The sequence below is a fragment of the Andrographis paniculata genome, unplaced genomic scaffold (genome assembly GCF_009805555.1).
Source record: "Andrographis paniculata isolate CXL003 unplaced genomic scaffold, ASM980555v1 Contig50END, whole genome shotgun sequence".
In the NCBI taxonomy this organism is placed as follows: domain Eukaryota; kingdom Viridiplantae; phylum Streptophyta; class Magnoliopsida; order Lamiales; family Acanthaceae; genus Andrographis; species Andrographis paniculata.
Window position 1 is genome coordinate 875,048 of NW_026137585.1, and position 17,670 is coordinate 892,717.

General features: G+C 23.6%; 3 protein-coding genes across 3 annotated transcripts in view; 2 read left to right on the forward strand and 1 right to left on the reverse strand.

The window, feature by feature from the left end:
- LOC127253313 (elongation factor 2) overlaps positions 1-17,670 on the forward strand; it is an 83,697-nt gene that overhangs the window by 56,971 nt on the left and 9,056 nt on the right. The window lies entirely within an intron of this gene.
- Positions 1,385-2,277, forward strand: LOC127253321 (protein CURLY FLAG LEAF 1-like). Its single transcript, XM_051277861.1, has 2 exons — positions 1,385-1,602; positions 1,708-2,277. The coding sequence occupies exons 1-2, from the start codon at positions 1,429-1,431 to the stop codon at positions 2,206-2,208; spliced, it is 675 nt and encodes a 224-aa protein (XP_051133818.1). The 5' UTR covers positions 1,385-1,428; the 3' UTR covers positions 2,209-2,277.
- Positions 10,615-11,575, reverse strand: LOC127253323 (auxin-responsive protein SAUR71-like). The gene has a single exon (XM_051277863.1). It carries the CDS (start codon positions 11,170-11,172, stop codon positions 10,792-10,794), a length of 381 nt encoding a protein of 126 aa, XP_051133820.1. The 5' UTR covers positions 11,173-11,575; the 3' UTR covers positions 10,615-10,791.

The following is a 17,670-nucleotide window of genomic DNA, read 5'->3' on the forward strand; positions in this document are numbered from 1 at the left end:
TTAATTATTACATCTTTTCAATCAAAAACCAAAATCAAACACAGATAAACAAAATAAAAAAATTAACTTAGATGTAAATACCTATGTTTAAATTTTGAATCCCAGATTTATTTATTTTCCTTGTCATTAATATTGTCAAAATCATATATATATAGACAAATACACATATTAATTTAATACATACGTACATAAATATACATTTCTAAACTTTCAAACTTAACAAATATATATAGATAAATCGATACATATTCTCAATAATTAATAAATATTGAATTTTATATAGAAACTATTAATTTTAATTAAATAACTTCCCATATTTAAAGTAGAGTTATAACTATATTCTCCAATATTTGGTAAAAATATCTACATAGAAAAATTACCATAATTATTTTTTAAGAAAAGATTTTAATAAGATGAATAATAATTACATACTATAATATATTTTTTAATTTTTTAAAAAAGGTAATTATAAAAACAAAACTAATTGTAATTCCATTTTTATAGCAAAAAATTCAAATTATATAGAATTGGTTTTTATATATATATATATAGAATGTATAAATCTACGATATCTTTATTAGTAAAAGAAAAACAAAATATTTAAAATTATCATTATATATTAATCAAAATTAAATATATGCATTTGTAATCTCACAATTTGTATAAAATATTAATAAAATATTTATTTTTTCTATTCATTTTTGTTATTATTATTATTATTATTATTATTATTATTATTATTATTACTATTAACTTTTTACTATGTAAATGAATTTTTGCAAATATATACTATTTCATATAAAACATTACAATAAATCATTTTTTATTTTAAAAATAAAGAAAACAAAATTCTAAAAAAAAACACACACACACACCTAAAATTATTCTTATTATTAGTGACTACAATTCAATAATAATTATGACACCAACTACTCCCATTCATGTTTTAGTATTAATGGTACACGCATATAAATAAATAAAAATTTCCAAAAAATCACTCCACCCAAAATCTGAATAATAAAAAAAAAGAGTGGTGAGCCAAACATGGCCTAACGGCGTCAACTGAAGGCGGGTGGAAATTAATAGAGGCAATAAATGACAATTAATGCATCCAAAGCACAAATTTTCAAAAATTTAAAAAGCAGTCATTACCGGCATTAATTAATGTCATCCATCTATTAATGGGAAACAAACACCCCCCCTACTGCATTTATTACACCCCCTCCAGGCCTCCCCAGACCCCACCCCCGGGGGGGCTTACCCCGACCCACCCCCTGGTAAAAAAATTATCCATTAGGAATCATCATGATTACATTTAATTCTTCAAAATCGCTGCTTTAAAGTCGTGTTATTAAATACACACGCTTTTGTATATATATAAGATTGCCTTCTACGTTTCCTCAGTTGTGTTTTATTTTTATTATTATTATGGCTACCGAAGTTAGCAGTTCTCTGATGAGAGCGATCGACGGCGGAGATTCTCCGGCTGGGATATCGACGGCTCCTATTACGAGGGACTTCCTCGGCGGTGTTGACGGCAAGGAGCTTGAAGGCCTGGACCTGCAAGTTCCGTCTGGATGGGAAAAGCGCCTGGACTTGAAGGTCCGATCGTCTTCTACTTGATTCTTTCGTCCTTCGATTGCGAATTTGGCCTGATTTGATTTTTTTTATTATTATTTTTAAAAATTAGTTTTTGGAATTTTGCAGTCGGGAAAAATTTATCTACAGAGGAGTAGTTCATCGATGCCGAAATCTGCATCGGACGGTCAGAATTATCGGGACCTGTGGTCCACGCCAAAGCAGGGGAAGCAGACGCTTGACCTTCTCGACCTCGATTCCGGCCTGGAATTGAAGCTCCTGCCGGCGTCGCCGTCGCCGTCGCCGTCGTACCAGAGTGTCTGCACTCTGGATAAAGTGAAATCGGCGCTGGAGAGGGCGGAGAAGGCGAGCGCCGCCGCAAGGAAGCGATCGGTGTCGTCGTCGTCAACTTCATCGTCGTCGGTAAGGGACGCCGCCGGCGCCGACGCCGATCGGGAGGAGCGGTCGCCGGAGGCGTCGTTTGCCGCCGCCGCTTGCTCCGGCTGCCTGATGTACGTGCTCGTCTCGCCGGGGAATCCGACGTGTCCACGCTGCGGCTGCCGCGTGCCGTTGCCGGCGGCCGCCGCCGCGGCGAAGCGGCCGAGGATTGATCTGAATTTGTCTGTTTGACTGAAATTCGATTTATTTTTCAGTTTTTTTTGTAAAGATTGGTGAAATATAGGAATTAAAGTTCAAAGAGATTTGGTATATAATATTTTGTTTTTTGCCGTTTTAAATAAATAAATATATACGTTGAATTTTATAGTAAAATAAAATAACATTTGTAACACCGAAATAATAAACATAATTAAATTAAATTTAAATGGGACATGAAACTCGTATCGGCAATATTTTTATATTTATTTTTGTATTGAATGTGATTTAGTATGTGAATAAATTATTTTTCAATCTAGTAACGGTTAGATATAAGGGCAAAAATGTCCTGTGCTTCCGTTTTATATTTTAATAGTATTTTTATATGATATTTTATATTTTATATTAAAATAAAAAATATTTGACATAGATTAATTGACTTACCTACAAAATTAAATAGAATTTTATTAATCAATAGTATCCAATTTTATTATGAATTTTTTTATAAGAAATATATATTATTTAATAATTACAGAAAATAAGATTGAAAATAACGAGTCAAGTGGTTCATTTAACACCTAACAAACAATAAATGTGAAATATTTATTTCTTTCAATAATATATGTGTATTCACAACTACTTCAGTTACAGATTTTAATTTGATTTAATTTAATTTATTTTATTTTTGTTTAGTTACGTACGCAATTGAATTTAATGCAAATTCATTGGAATATGCTAAGATATGTAAGGCAGTAATTTTGTTGCATTCTAATTTATTGTGGCTATTAAATTGCAGAGACAAAAAAAAAAAACAAAAAAAAAAAAAAAAATTACAAACCCACAAGTTATTGAGTTGTTTGTGTATTTATTTATTTTTATTATTCAATTAAGTCTTTTAAAATATTTATTTAATTTAAATATTTATTTAAAAATATTTTTATAAAAATTCTTTTCCGTATTTTTTTACTGTGTAAATTAAAATTTTTAATATTTTTTTTTCTTTAAGACATTAAACATATTTACTACTCCATGTTAAAAATAAAATTCAAAATTTGTAAAATACAAAAAGAATTATAGATTCATTTGATATTTCTATTTTATTTTTATGATTAGCTAAATTATCGATTCGTTAATGCCTAATCAATGTGTATGAAATAATGGCGTACTTGTATCACTATGGTATTTATAATATTGTATCTAATAAATTTCATACTAAGGATTGACAATTATATAATTTATTATATCAATTTTATAATTCAATATTACAAAAAAATTATCAAAATTATTTCATTTAATAAATGGTATTCTTACACGGTGATATTATGGGAAAATCTACCTATTTCTCTTAAAAACACATATATAACATTTGAACATATAATATTACAGTCACAGTTATATCTTTGCATCACTGGATTATCCATTACAAGATAACAATGTTTTTTTCATATATATATATAATAGTATAAGATAAAATAAAATTACAATCCAACCCCATACTACCTATGAATTTTACAATAATTTGAATTCTTTCAGCCTACATCATTTAAATGTAATTAAATAATAATAATGGTAATTTATGACATTTCACAAAATATTATCAATTTAATTAAACTTTAATGTATATAAATGCATAAAAAGCCTAAGTCTTAAATTTTAATGAAGTTCTATATAAAGCTAGCGGGAAAATTTTTAGACATAATAATAATAATAATAATAATAATAATAATAATAATAATAATAAAATTAGTTAGCATATATACGCAAACAAAATATAAATTATCAACCCAACCCATGATATTTATTACTCCCTCCGTCTCAGATACCGTGTATCTGCTACACTGCAGACACGATATTTTAGGAGGGGTGTAATTAGTAGATAATTAAGAATGTATTAGTGAAAATAATTATCCTATAATATAAATAATTATAAATTAAGATTAAGATAACTAATTAGTTTAATTAAAATTAAAAAATTTAAAATTAGATTAAAGTGTGTAATCATTTTCCAAAAAAGGAAAATGACATGTGAACATGGTATTTGGGACGGAGGGTGTATTACTTAGCATCTATTTTATATGCATATTTTGTTTAGAAAAAAAAAAATTTATACTAAAATCAACAGTAACACATATTCGTATGAACTATTTTTATATATTGTAAAATTATACATTTTTTTCGGTTGCAACTAAAATTATAATTTTTATTATTTTCATTTGTTTTCGATTATAGTAAAAATACAAAAATATCATTTAAATTTTATATAAATTATAGACATATAATTACACATACAATTAATTTATATAAAAAAAAATAAAAATAAAATATATGTTACAAAAATTCGAAATACTACTTTAAATTGGGACACATAGTATGATATTTATATGACATTAATATGTATATTATATTGTTCAATGGATTTTATTTGATTCACAGGCTAATTATTGAATGGCGAATGCTTATTTACTTTATATGAATTGCAATAACTGCATTGTAAACAAATAAAATATATAAATAAATAATCATAGAGAATAAATAAAATATTCTTATGTAGTGATATCCCAATAAATATTTAAACAGCACGTATATTTATTTCAACATTATTATTATTATTATTATTATTATTATTATATAGTACTTTGTTATATATATATATATTTATATACATATTTTTTGTTGGGTTAAATTATAATAAAGTATTTCGTATAATGAGAAATTAATAAATTAATCAATACTTATTAATTAAAATATATAATATTTGGAAACCATTATTTTCAGTCATTAATTAATGTTATTGTGACGTTTCCTCGGCTGTTAGGAAAAAGTCGTCATTTGGTTCCTCCACGTTTTTAATTTTAATTATTATTATTATTATTATTATTTTGTACGTTAATTCTGTTCAACTAATTTTGATTTCCTGAAAAGCCACAAAAAAAAAAATTATGAATGGCGTGTCAAATATGGTTACCTAATTTGGCGAGTTTTTTTTTTTTTTTTTTTTTTTGTTTATGAAAAAATATTATGGTCAAATATTATAAAATTACCAAATTGCCCTTGTATATTGGAACTTATTATGATGAGAGATGATAAATCATAAATATGTGTATTTACACATTTAGATATACTCTTGATGCGGTAAAAATAAAAAGTGAATGTAATATTTCAAAAAGATAACATTTTTTTAAAAAAAATAATAATAATTAAAGTACTATTTACTATAAGATATTTTTTACTATCATTTTATTATAATTTTTTTATGATTTTTAAAATAAGTTGAAATATATACGTGAATAAATATGGATTGTTTGAGGAGGATAGTTGTTTGCTTTTTCAATTTTTTACAGAAACAAAATATTTTTATTGAAAAAAAAAAAAAAAAAAAAACGCCAGTAATTTTTTAAAATGTCCATATTATTGCCTGGTTACAAATATATTTATGGGCATTATTATATATTAGTAGTAGTATATGTAACCGTTTACTTTGGTGATTTTTTTTTTATTTAAATGTAATATTTTATAAAATAAATATTTAATTTGTTTTGCTATTATTTTGAAGATCTAAAATTTTTGCTTTTTTTTTTTAATAAAAAAAATTACACCTTTTTTTTTTACATAAGTCTTTAACCATCTCAAGAAAAAATAAATATATACTCCCTCCGTCTGCGAACTAATGTCATACTTTTTTATTTGGGACGTCCAAGAAATAATGTTCTATTTTCTCTTTTAAATACAAATTTTACATTTTTATCCTCTATTCATTTATTACTTTTAATATCTACTATACAATTAAGGGTAAATTTGTCAATTTATAACAAAAAGACAATTACCTAAAAAAATTGTGCAAATATACTTTAGGACAATAGAAATTGGACGAAGGGAATATATATTTATAAAAATGTCCCAAAAGTAATCAAGAAAAAAATATAATAAAGGTCATGTATTTTTACAAAGAATCACACATATTGGGTGTGTTCAATTTGTATTTTTTGGGTGTATATTTTTTATTTTATTTATAAATAATTGTGTCAGTAATATAAAAAATTATATTTTGTGTTGATTTATTGTATTTTTATGAATGAATAAAATATATGTACATATTTATTTTTATATTAATATACATATATTTGTATTTTTCTTATTTTAGATAGAGCGAAGGAGAACCTTAAAAAAATAGTAATTAGAAGAGATGTAGTCATTTCTTGATGCATTAAAATAAACAATAAATGCGAAAAAGAGGAAAAAGAAAAGAGTTGGCTGGCCAATAAATAAATGATTGAAAAGAGTGTCCACCTAAATTATTTATAAGGATTATTAATTTTTATCGCATTTACTCATCATATTCATTATTTACCTAACTTGAATTTAATTCAATTATTATTGTCACAACCTAACACTTTAAATTCCAGATGAAATAAATTCAATTCTTATTATTATTTTTTGTAACATATATCCATATTGATAATAAAATTATTGCAACTAGTATATAATAATAATAATAATAATAATAATGCAGCTACTATATAAATAATAGTGATTATTATTGCTATTAATAAAATAACGTTTTTCTCTTTTTAACATTTCAACTTGAGCTTTTGTTTAAATTTTACTTTGATTCAATATTTTATGACCAGAAAAAAAAAAAAGAAAAAGTGAAATCACCTTAAAAATTTTAATGGTACTTATTATGATTTGTGAAAAAAAATAAAATCGAGGGATATTATACATTTAATTATATTTAAATATAGTCCATATTCTAGTATATAAATGTTTGTGTTCTTTGGAATTTGAGTTTGATTTAAATGTGATCACATTAAATATATTTTTATCATAAAATATCATACTAAAATACTAATTTTTTACTATTTCTAAATTTCAAAATTCCGAAAATCTTCAAACATCTATGTCTAAATGAGTCTAAAATTTAAAAAAATTGTAACACTAAAAAAATCAGCACAACTTATTTTAAATATAATCCATAAAATATATGAATTTTATTCATATATATATATATTGTACAAAATTGATTTATCCGAATAATATGTTGACTTATATAAAATATTAAAATATAAATGCTTATAAATTGATATCTTTTGAACTAATTATATTACTTGGGTTTACATAAGAAATTTGCTGAATTACATAATAAATAAATATGAATGCTCGCATAAGTTGAAAATTCTTTATATGAAAAATCTTATATATTTGAACCAATAAAGTAATATTATTAACATTAATTAAAATGATTTAAGATTAGGCTTTTAAGTGAAATGATTTTATATAAATATTATTTTCTCATGATTTCACCGTCACAAATTCAGCTCCACACTGCTAGACCATTAAGACCTATTTTACAAGACAATATATATATATCATAATTATTCTCATGACAAAGTTTGTTTGTTATAATTTACAATTAATTTAAAATAAATTGCTAGATTTGAGAAAATATATATTTTTACTAACTTGAATTTATATATAAATATTTTTTAAAAAATTATATTTCACCAATTTATTTTTACATTATTACAGCAATAACAAATATAGATAGTAACACATAAATTTAATACATAAGGAGACTTCATGTGGAGTTTGTTTAATTTTTATTATTAAAATTTTGATTTAAATAATATTTTAATATTATATTTTATAAAAAATATATTGAATATTATGATTGTTGTATATATTAAAAAATGCAAAACGAACATAAATGTATTTTTTCCCCATAGTCTTCAATTATTATCAAGACATTGAATTCTATTTATTTATAAACTAACCTAACACACACCAATTTCAATAAATGTGTATAATTTTCAAAGTCAATTTACTTTCAACACATGCATTCAATGCTAATCTATTTATTTTATTTTATTTTATTTGAATCGAACTTCTCAATATAATTATTTAAATTATTATAAAATATATATATAATGGTATGGGCATTATGTATAAATATCACACTAGAAAGATCTTTAAAAAAATAAGAATAATGGATTAAATATGGACAATTAACAAGACATAAGACCCGATCCAATGGTTGATTTGGATTTGAACCCGGCCCGATTACGTTATATCCAATTTCTATTTCACCAGATTCGAATAGAAAATAAATATATATATTATTTTTTTCAATGCTACTTTATTTATATATATTAAGATTTTTTATTAGACTTGATCCATTACTGTGAATAATTGCGTCGAACTTCAGTTAAATGGGTCAAGTAATGAGCCAATATCTGGTTTATTCGGATCTATTTTATTTCTAGTTAAAAAAAAAAAAAAAAAAAACAATTCGGGCTTACGTTGTTGGGTCGGGTCCAGTTAGTTTAGCCCAACAGGCCCAATTCAGAAATACATTTGTCACTTTAGATGAAACATTCTTTTTGGGCCTAATATTTGTAAAGCCCAATAAAATATATATATAAATATACGGAATATTTATATAATACTTTGCCTCTGTCCTTGTGCAAGTAAAATTGGTGGACAATCTTGACGTTGACTGTGATAGTTTGAAATATAATATACTTCATTCGTTCCAAAACTAAATATTCATTAGTTTTTTACACGTAATTTTAAAAATATTAGTATTATATTATGATATAGTAGAAATAAAGTAGAAATGACTAAAATAACCTTATCAGTACGTATGATATAAAGGTAATGACATTTGTGTAATATATTTTAAATTGTAAGGATATTTGTAATATTAAGTAGATAGTATAGTTACTAAAAAAACTAAATGAATATTTTGTTATAAAACAGACTAAAATGAAAAAATAGATACTTTGTTATGGGACGGAGAGAATATATATTTTTATTTTTTATTTTTTTAAATATGTGTACAAAACACACCGATTCTACTGTGAGATTTAAAAACATGACAATATTTTGAATTAAATTTCTTGCAAATTACAATAAAATGCAACATATATTTTGAAATCATCAATTTATAAATTCTTCCACACGACTATTATAATATCAAAACGTAATAGAAATTTTAAAAAAGAATTATATAAATAATTTCATTAGTGTTTATAATACTAATAAATTGATATTTGTATAAACATTATACAAATATAAAAATATTTTTAATATTAAATATAATGACACAAAAGATAAATATGATCTTAGAGACGGACAGATGAAATATATTTTAACTACGGTTTTATTTGTGGGTGTTACTATTATTTCATTTTGAGTATTTAATTATTTCAAAATAATTTTTAAAAAAATACAAATTATAAGTTTCTTATAAGTAAAATAAAATAGCTTAATAAGGAGACCAGCTAACAAGAGCATCTTTGAAAGTTTAGTCAAGTTAGCATCACCATATTCTGAAATTGGATAACACCAAAATTATATAAATAATAATGATATCTCACCGTATTGGTGAAGATTTAAAGATAGTCTTTATTATGCGAAGTGATTTGAATGAATAAATTTATATATAAAGTATAGAAAATTAGATAAATAATACTTCCTCCACCTCGATACAATAATTTTGTTTATATTTTTATCTGTTTCAAAATAATAGTTTTATTTTCATAAATAACTATATCACCATAAACTAACCCTATTTTTTCATTTTTATTACACAATTGTCACTATTTTTTACACTAATTCACTAACAAGGGCAAAAAAATATTTTACTTATACTTTTTCCAATTACTAATATAATATCAATATTCCTTAAATCTCGTGCTCAATACAATAAAAATTATAGTTTTGAGAAAGAGGAAGTATAAAAATAATATGTGTATAAGGGTATTAATTTAAATTTTTATTTAATTAATAATTTGATATAATATTTTTTAAAAAATGTACATCTCTATTAAATACTCTCTCCGTCCAATTTTTATTGTTTTAAAGTATATTTGTACGATTTTTTAGATAATTGTCTTTTTGTTATGAATTGACAAATTTGCCCTTAATTGTATTGTATATATGAAAAATAATAAATGAATAAATGGTAAAAATATAAAATTGGTATTTAAAAAAGAAAATAGAATAATAGTTGTTGGACGTTCAAAATAGAAAAATAGGACATTAATTTGTGTACGAGAAAGTAATAAATATTAATTTTAATTTTAATTTAAAATCAAATAATAAAAAAAAAACTCTAAATTAGACCACAGTTAATTAGATAAAGACGATGACGTGTAAAGAAAAAATACATTAAAAAAACAATTTGTTATAAATAAACTAAAAATAAATAAATATATGAAAATTCACATATGGTTCTGTCATACAAATAATTTTATAAATGTTGTTATTATTTATTTATAGTTAAATTTTAAAATATTATAGTATAAAATATTGCTTTATATATATTTTTTAGTATGAACATTAAAAAAAACTATTTTAGAAATTTAAAAATTAATTACATAAAAGAGTTAAAAAAACTTTTGTTAGTACTATTGTATTTATCAATAATAATATTTTTCAATAAATATATATAAAAAAAATAGAGGCATAAAACATAACTTTAATTCGTTCATAACAAACTATTTACAACATCACAAAAATAGAAAAACAAAAAAGAAAGAGACCGAAATTACGACGTGGCCGCCGTCCGCGGCGGCGCAGCGTCGCAATCATCCGGAAACTTCCTACAGAAACGTGATGTCACAAGTCGTCGGAGATCGAATCAATCAGTTCCTGCAGGTCGCCGTCGAGGCGGAGCGTCTCCAGCACGCGCTCAAAAATGATGACGTGGCAGGGAATCCTGAGAACACCTTTCTGTTCGTAACCGTATTCCTGCGCAGATTTGTTCAGAAGCTTCACGAAGATCGGGTGGTTCAGCAGCTCCGCGCTCACCACAAATCTCTCCATCTCCTCCCCTACATACACCGGAAAATGTCCCCATGGCACTCCGCCGGCGGCGGCGCCGCATCTCTTCCGGAATGATTCCGACCGCCGCGGCGCCGCACCAACAGAATCCGACCGTAGCAGACAGTATTGCGACGAATCAGTCACTTTTGAGAGCTTCCTCATCAGTTTCTTCATCTCAGAATTTAGAGAGAGAGAAAATTGTAGAGAGAGAAAGAGAGAGTTATCTGCGAGTGATTGAGTGTGTGTGTGCGAATCTATATATTATATGCAGGTACGGTGCGGAAGCGTACTTGGAGGTACAATTGCTGGGGTGTGGCATTGAACAACGGCGGGGCCGGGAGTTTGAGTCCTGAATTAATCTGCACCGTTCATCTTAGGAATGGTCTCGGCGATCCGGACAGTAGTAGTAAGTGGACTCCGGAGTGGCTGTGTTGCAGGGTGAATGATGAGAGAATTAATTAAAATTTAAATATTATTATGCAATTATTTATTATTAATATTAATTAATGAAGGGTGGCCTTTCTGGGTGTCACGAGACACCAATTGTAGCCGGTAGGGACGGCGTCTAGTCATTCCCCAGCACGTATCCAGCAACTAATTATTTTGTCTTAAATTATTTTAATAATTTATTACTCTCTTAGTCCCGTTTTATTTATTATTTTTAAAATTTTAATTATATTATTCAATTATTTTAATCATAATTTATAATAAATATTATAATATACTAATTATTTTTAATAATATATTTATTATTTATATTTTATTTAAATTATTATATTACAGTAAATCAGACAAAAAAAAAAAAAATATTACTCTTTTCGTTTCAAAATTATAGTTTTAATTGGGTTGAACACATAATAAAGAATATTAATATTATATTTGTAGTTGATAAAAAAATACATATAAATGACTTTTTGTCTTTGTGAGTATATTAGTGTAAAAAGTAATAGCAATTGTGTAATAAAAATGAAGAAGTATGAATAGTTTTATAATGATATATAATTATTCATAAAAATAAAATTATTATTTTAAGACGGACAAAAATGATAAATAAAACTATTGTAATGATACGAAAAAAAGTATAGGATAATAAAAGAAATGCTAATTTAACATGGAGTGACATCATTACATTAGCCGAAACTATAGTGCAAGGGGCACGTGAACCCCTCGACTCCAATTAAACTACAAATTTACAATTAAGACGATATCGTTCTTCTTCTTTAATAATTCCTTATTATACAAGCGTCTTCGTTTTTCCACCCAAACAAATTTTATATTCAATATCATTTTTATATAAATATAATATTTTTTTTATTATTTTATTTTAATTTAGTCTCGAATCCACTAGTTTATATATTTTTGTAATAATACGATTTTATAATTTTCCTTCAAATTTTAACATATGTTATCTATTACATACGAAGTTTTAATATTCTTTTGTCTATCATAATTATATTACTTTTTTTTTTTTATGTTATTGGTTAAATTTATACAAAATTTATTCATATTAACAATTTTTATTCAAATATGATTTTATTACTTATACTTTAATAAATAATAATAAAATTTTTATTATTTTTTCTACTTACCAAATCACTATTTATCAATTATTTAATTGATTCTTTACAATACTCACTTTATTTTTTATCTTTTTATCATAATATTCTTTAGTTATATCACTTTTTTTTTATTGGATTGTAGTTTAAAATATATTTACTTTATTTTTTAATTTTCCTTAAAAAATATATATATATTTTTTTTGAAAAAAACTATATTCACTATAAACGACAAAAAATAACAATTAATATCTTTTTATTATTATTATCAAAATTCAGGTTCAACTATTTAAACACACAAATAGATTAAGGAGAAATTATACTTTATACACTCACAAAATAAAATAATTTAATATAAAATATTGATTTTTATGTTATCAATACAATTTGTCGTGACTAATATAAAAGATACAAAGTGAACTAACTATTCATCACAACCATAAAAATATGTATATATAAATATATATGTACTCTATTTATCTATAAAAATTAAATTACTCTTTTTTTCATATCAGCTAATTTGTCCACTTTAGTTGATACACAGAAATTTTAGCCATTATATGATTAATAAATAATTAAAAAATATTTTAAGAAAAAATAATTATAAATTAAGATTAAAATAAATAAATAGTTTAATTAAAATTATAAATTTTAAAATTTTATTAATGTGTATAATTATATTAACGAAAAAAAATGCAAATTATATGAGATAAATCAAAAGTAAAAAAAAAAAAAAATTATATGAAGCGAGAAAAATACTACTAATATTTTTTAAATTACTAAAAAATTCTGAAATAGAAACATGAATGTGAGAATATAAATTGTAAGCAGCTGGCAAATTTGTGTCTTAATCTTTATGGTGGGGTCTACGCTAGTCTGACAAATAACTAGTGCCGTAATTCACTGCCCTATGTTCACATTCAAATATGCCTACCCCTTGACCAACATTCCTCCCTTTATACACAAGCTCCAGGGATCTCTGTTCCTCATCCACTCTAAATTTCTTGCGGGACTGCAAGTCCAAGGATCTTCTCCCAAAATAGATGCTGCAGCCGTGATTGGCGATTGCGTCAGTCTTGCCCTTTATTCTGTGTGGCTGCCTGCCGTTACCGTCGGTTACAGTACTATTTGACGCCGTCATGTCTCGTAAATTGATGATTGGTTTAATTATAATACTCCCCCCATTTTAAATCAAATCAAATCAAATAAAAAATAAAAAATAAAAATCAAATACTCCTTCCGCCCCCTAAACTATTGATATTATATTGATAATAGTTAAATAGTACATGTAAAAGACTTTTTTATCATTGTAAATGTATTAGTGTAAAAAGTAGTGATAATTGTGTAATAATAATGAAAAAATAAGGATAGTTTTACAGTGATATGATTATTCATAGAAATAACCCTATTGTTTAGAGACGGACAAAAATGGTAAACAGAACTATTATATTGGGACAGAGAGAGTAATTTGTAATACGCCTTTAGATTTTGTAATAAATTAAAAAATAATACTCATTTCATTTCACTTAATTTGTAGGCTATTACTATTTTCGTTCGTCTCACATAATTTATTTTTTTCTTTTTCCGAAAATTCAATTATACACTTTAATCATATTTTAAAAATTATAACTTATAATTTTTTATTTTAATTAAACTATTTAATCATATTAATATTAATAATATGACTAATATTATTTGTAATGTTAAAATATAAATTAAATGTGTATTTTAAATTAAATTTGACTATATATTTAAATATTTTAAAAATTATATCATAGTAAGTTATATAATATGAATATTATTTTATATAATAAAAATAAATACAAATTTATATTTATTTATGTTTAATATATATTAATTTTATTAAAAATATAAAATTTTAAATATATATACATATAGATATTGGTTTTTTTTTTTTTTATCACATATAGTCTTAAATTAAATTTTTACTTCAATATGATTTATTATCGTGTTATAATTTCAAATATATTTGAAATGTATTTAATTATGTCTTAAATAAATCAAAGGCATTTCACAAATGGACTATTATCCAAAAATTTTAAAATTTATGTTTAGCTTAGATAATTGTTTTTTGTGTTTTAAAAGTTTTGCTACTTAATATGAAATTTTATAGAAAAATATATATATGTATTTAATTTTATTTCTTAAAAAAATTGTTATTACTAATTAATCATGTAAAGTTAAAACAAATTTTATGTTAATAAGGCCATAAGGGACTTAATCATTTCAAAATATATTTACAAACAAAGCCAAATAATTGAGTGATAGTTGGGCGGCACCTAGTCCATTCCGTACGGCATGTACGAACATATTCACCACCAACCGTCCCTACACTAACGTATTAATAATATATTCATTTACAAATTAAATACTTCCTCCGTCGACAAAAAAAGTATACAATTACTTTTGGCGCAGTGGATAGTTAAAAGTAGTGTAATGATATTTTTGCCCTTACTTTTTGGTGTAAAAGTAATGATGTAATGTAAAGTAAGGATATTTGTGGAAAAAAGTAAGGTATTTAATGAAATATTTACTTTGTAATTGGACGTCCCAAAATAGAAACATGTATACTTTCTAACTGGACGGAGGGAGCATTTATTATTATTTTTTTTTATAAGAATTATGAATTATTACTATATTTTAATAAACCTTGATGATTTTGGTATATATAATTTTTTTATTTTTGAATTCTTATGATTTGTAAAATTAATATAATGATATTATATAAATAAATATATATACAAAAAATATTTATAATGCGAGATAAAATTGATGTATGCTAACAAGTAAAATTGATATTTTGTATTTTTAAATGGCAAAATATATATGACCAAGTAGATCTAGAAGTATATTTATTTATTTTTTTCAATTATATTTATATATCATTTTTTTTTAAAAAAAAATAGTAATTCATTGTTCATAAAAATTTTATTTTTATTTATTTATTTTTTTATTTTATTATTATTTGAAATTGATTTGAATTGGAATATAATTTGAATTTTTGTTTAAATAATATTTTTTTAGCAAGTAAACAGCGGAAAAAAAAAAAACAAACTTTTAATTTCATACTTATTTTTAATTTTAGATTATATTAAAAAGTAATTTATATTCAAAATATTATATTTTATATTTATTTGTATCAATCAAACAATTATTCTAATTTAAACCTAACTATAATTTATGAATACTACAAATCTGATAAAAACAATAAACGAGCAAACACATATTAAGGATATGTTTGGTTGTAGATTATAATTAATTTGAAATAAATTTTTTATTTCAGTTTTAATTTAATAATATTTAAATATAATATTTTATGAAATAAAAAATAATACTTTATACGTCTCGCGTTAGCATACACGATTATTCTTAGCTCTTTAAAAAATAATAATACTTAATAATTAGAAATAGCATAAATATAATATTGTTTTTACTTTGTAATGTAAAAGAAATAATATAATGATAAATATGTAATAGATTGATGTTCATTTTTTTGATATACTTTGTAATGTAAAAGAAATAATTATAATATTTTTTTAAAAAATTATACTTCCTCCCTCCCACATAATTTGTTTCTATTTTATATTTTCGTCTGTCCCACCTAATTTGTCCTTTCATTTTTTAGAAAATTAATTATACATTTTAATCATATTTTAAAATTTAAAATTTAATTTTTTTTAATCTTAATTAAACTATTTAGTTATTTTAATATTAATTTATAATTATTTTTACTAAATAATAATTATTTTTACTAGTACATTTCTTAATTACTTATTAATTATTATTTATCTAAATTCTCGTGTCTACAATAATACCGCCCATATTATATAGGACGGACGGAGTAATAAATTGATGTTCATTTTTTGAACTATTTATGCCGACATTTTTGCATTCCGATTGAAAATTGCATCTTGCCAACTTGCCAAATATGTGCACACATTTTGACTGATTGACTAATATTGAAAAATCAGTAAGTATTTGTGGCGAGCTTGAATTTTAAATTTGGATTTTAAAAATAAAGACTTTAATTTATAGTAATAATTTGGTACGATATAAATATATTTCGATACGATTTTTAGTACAATTTTTATATTAAGTATATAAGAAAAATAAAAATAAATTTCAATTTGACATTCAGAAAAAAAAAATAACATGTTCTTAATAATTGTATTGACATTTAATAAATAATTGTAAACATAAAAATTTTGAATCAAAATATTATTTAATTTAATATAAATATATACTTGTTGTAATAATTTTTATTTTTTTTTGTGGGTGTATATAATTAAATAAATAATACGTGAGAAATGTCTAACCTTTAAAGAAGAAAAAAATAGAGAATTGTTCTAAGATTTGTCTTTGGCCTCATTATTCAACAATTTTTTTTAAATATTAAATAAAATTCAATTTTAATTTTAGTTATAACTATTTGAACTTCAATCTCATCCAAATTTAAAAATAATAATGTATAAAAAATAAAATTAAAGTTTTAATACTCCCTACGTCCTATTGAAATCTTACCATTTTTTATTTTCGTCCGTCCCAAAATAAGATTATCACTTTTTAATTTAGTAATTATACTACCTACCTAATAAATATCATTCCAACAACTTATATTATATTACACAAATGTCATTATTTTTATATTACACAATACTAATAAGAGTATTTTCGTCTTTTTTACTACAACCAATTATAATAATAATATTCAAAAATCTATTTGCAAAAAATAAATAACATCCTTGCATCGGAACGGAGGAAGTATAATAATATTCAAAAATCTATTTGCAAAAAATAAATAACATCCTTGCATCGGAACGGAGGGAGTATAACAGCTAACTGAAAAAAAATATTCTAATTTTTAGAAAATATATAAAAAATATCCTACGTGGCCCGCAGGTTTGCGACTTTGTGTCATAAAAGTCAAAACTGGAGCCATCATTATTGACTAATTATCCTAGTTGATTTATATCATCTATCTTTTTTTTTTTTTTTTTTTTTTTTTTACACTATTTTATTTATTTATTTGTCTCATCTTATTATTTATTATATGTCGGTGTCTGCTACACTATAGACACACGAGACACGAATGTAA